Source organism: Bremia lactucae, linkage group LG11 (assembly GCF_004359215.1).
Source record: "Bremia lactucae strain SF5 linkage group LG11, whole genome shotgun sequence".
NCBI classification, from domain to species: Eukaryota; Oomycota; class Peronosporomycetes; order Peronosporales; family Peronosporaceae; genus Bremia; species Bremia lactucae.
Window position 1 is genome coordinate 4,330,032 of NC_090620.1, and position 3,006 is coordinate 4,333,037.

The 3,006-nt window shown below is 47.6% G+C and overlaps 2 protein-coding genes across 2 annotated transcripts; one reads left to right on the forward strand and one right to left on the reverse strand.

Moving 5' to 3' along the window:
• Positions 1–352: 352 nt before the first annotated feature.
• Positions 353–1,792, forward strand: CCR75_004320 (uncharacterized protein; the record flags this gene model as incomplete). The annotated part of the gene is made up of 1 exon (XM_067962406.1): positions 353–1,792. The coding sequence occupies one exon, from the start codon at positions 353–355 to the stop codon at positions 1,790–1,792; it is 1,440 nt and encodes a 479-aa protein (XP_067818451.1).
• A 34-nt stretch (positions 1,793–1,826) lies between these two features.
• On the reverse strand, positions 1,827–2,753 carry CCR75_004321 (uncharacterized protein; the record flags this gene model as incomplete). Its single annotated transcript, XM_067962407.1, has 1 exon — positions 1,827–2,753. The coding sequence occupies one exon, from the start codon at positions 2,751–2,753 to the stop codon at positions 1,827–1,829; it is 927 nt and encodes a 308-aa protein (XP_067818072.1).
• Between the last annotated feature and the right edge of the window lie 253 nt (positions 2,754–3,006).

Genomic DNA, 3,006 nt, shown 5'->3' on the forward strand with positions numbered 1-3,006 from the left:
CCTTAACTCCAAATCTCACTCGATATTTTACGTTGGACTTTTTATTGCTACAGGAGGCCTGATTGACTTTCAATACTGGGTCCTTCGTGGTACTGCGAGTTTTGTTGCTGCACTTCCACATCTTCGTAATGTTGTCCTCTTGCTCTTTGAGACGCTAACGTGGGTTTGGTTCCTATCGGTCACAATCTAGCGCATGAGCTCATAGAGAGTAACGGTTCACTTAAATTTGTACTTAAGAAGTTGATGCTTCTTATTGGCTGAACATGACCTCAATCGCATTTATAACGACCCTGTTAAATTGCACGGGACAATGCTCACTTGTCAAAATTAAAAACGAAAAGTTGCATTCAAGATGGCGATTTCGTGCTGTGTGTGCGGCGCTCAGATTGAAGCCAACGCCATGAATATGTGCACGTCTTGCATTGCGTCAGAAGTGAATGTCGCCGAGGGCATCACAACGTCTTGTGAGTTGGTGCAATGTCGCGGCTGTTTGCGCTTCCAGTCGCGCGGCAAGACGCAGCACTATAGCAGTATTACAGGCGCATGGCTTGATTGTGAATTCGAGTCGAAAGAGCTACTTGCGCTGTGCTTAAAAAACATTCCTGGCCTTAGTAAAGCCAAGCTCGTTGATGCGGGTTTTGTATGGACCGAGCCACACTCGAAACGAATCAAACTACGTTTGTTACTGCAGCGCGAGGCCGCGAACCACGCAGTGGTTCAAAACACCAGCATGGTAACCTTTACTATCCAGAGTGTCAAGTGTCCAGACTGCACGAAACAATATCACAATAATACGTGGAAAGCTGTCGTTCAAATTCGTCAAAAAGCGAATCATAAACGTACGTTTCTACGTCTCGAGCAGGAAATTCTCAAGCAAAACGCGCATCAAGATGCCATTAGTATCACAACTGTGAAAGAAGGAATGGACTTTTACTTTGGCTCAAAATCCACGGCCGAGCGCTTTCTTCACTTCTTAGCAGCCCACGTGCCCATGCGTTCCAAGTCTTCTAGTAAACTCGTGTCGGAGAACGTGCATAACGCGACTGCGAATGTCCAGCTCACGTATAGTGTCGAACTCAGTCCAATTTGCAAAGACGACTTGCTCATTCTGCCTCGAAAAGTCGCTCAGAGCTGTGGAAACATCGCTGACGTGACGCTCTGTGCCCGCACGACGTCTTTAGTGCATTTGGTGGACCCTTTTTCGGGTCAGCATGCAGAGCTCTCGACGGATAAATACTGGAAAACGCCCTTCTTGCCCCTTGCCAGTAGCTCGGATATGGTCGAATTTATTGTCTTGGACGTCGAGCCCGTCGATACTCCGTCGGCATTAATCGACAGCAAGAGTATCGTGGCTGACGTCGAAGTGGCTCGGGCCAGCGACTTTGGTGTGAATGACACGACATTTTATATCCGGACACATCTTGGTGGGGTGCTGGCTGCAGGGGATACTGTCAAGGGCTACGATCTGTCGTCTGCAGTGTTTGGAGCGAGCCAAACGTACTCGCTGCAGACGGAATTGCCAGAACTTGTGCTTGTGCGAAAGATTTATCCGCGGGATACAACGAACAAGAATAAGGACGATCGAAAATTAAAGACGCTAGGCACTAGTCGTCGTAATAAAGTCAGCAAAACGGAGGCGGCGCGCATGGATCAGGAGAGGACCGAATTTACAAACGAATATCTTGACGAGAACGAAACGGATCAAGGTGGGAAGGACATGCAGGAATGTCGTGAAAGGAGCAAGAACGACAGATCCGACATGAACGAGCCAATGGGTACGAAAGAGCCATAAGCACGTTGAAAAAGAATAAGATGTTTGATTTTGATTACCATCCATACTTTGCATACGTCTCGCTCTTTGTTTTCATTGACGCTGCACGCTTTTCTAAGAGTTCAAAGTCGCGTGCTTTAGCGTCGAAAGCCAATTGATTCAATTGATGTTTCTGTCGTTGAAGGCGACTCGGCTTGATCGACGAGACGGTCGTGCCCGTTCGAGCATTCCAGAAATTGGTGCTTAATCTCATGTCCTGGGAACTCGATCCATTGGCGGAGAGCGGATTTATCGGGGGTTCCCATGCACTTGGACATGGGCCTTGTACTTCTGTTATCTGGTCAGCAACTGTCTCGTAGTGACCTTCTTGTAATGCCCTCTCAATATCTCGTTCTCGCGTCCTTCGACGTTTCGAGCTTCCTCCAATTGCGTCATCTTCTCCCTGTGCGATCGAGAAATCCTTGAAATCCGACGAAGTGCTTGATGGATAGTGGTGCTGCGGGTGCCAAGCCGCGACCGTTCCTGCAGCCGCTGTATCGGATACTGGCGGCTCGTTTGGTTGTATTTCAGCTGAATCAAGCGTCTGCTCTGGATTCTTTACAGCCGGAAGCTTGTGCTTGGGGGGTGGAAGAAACGACAGCAGGGAGTCCTTGTCGCGTGTTGACGGTCGCGGCCGCTTGTTGGCTGCTAATCTAGCGCGTCTGTGCTTAGCTAAAAGCTCACTGTCTTCGTCGCTGCTATCGGACAGGGCCCCACCACTAGTTCCTCGTTCTAACAACTGCTGAATCTCGGGCGGCAAGTACAAAGTCGTTTTCGCCTTGATGTTTTTCTTAGAATTTGACGTCTCGAACGCAATGTCATTTGAAACTACAGATTGTTTTGGAGCAGAAAGTGGATGGAAAGTATTAGCGACAGAGGCAGTCCTGGTTGACAATTCTTCGTCGTCCGAGGAATTGGCGTAGTCGGGCACCAGCAGTGACATTGCTAGACGGTTAAGACTCACAATAGGCGACAATTATTCGATTTCGCTTAACAATTTTACAAGTAATATAATAATTGATGACTTTTCTAAGCAAGCAGAACATAACACAAAAAGCTACGTTTTTAAAGTTACATGGGAAAAGGCTAACTTATGCACCATAAAGGTTTTGACAAGTTTACAAAGATAAAAGTTCAGTTCTTTTTTTTGATCTTACAGCGTGTAGTGCCTTCCTTAGGCGCGCGCGCATTGATCT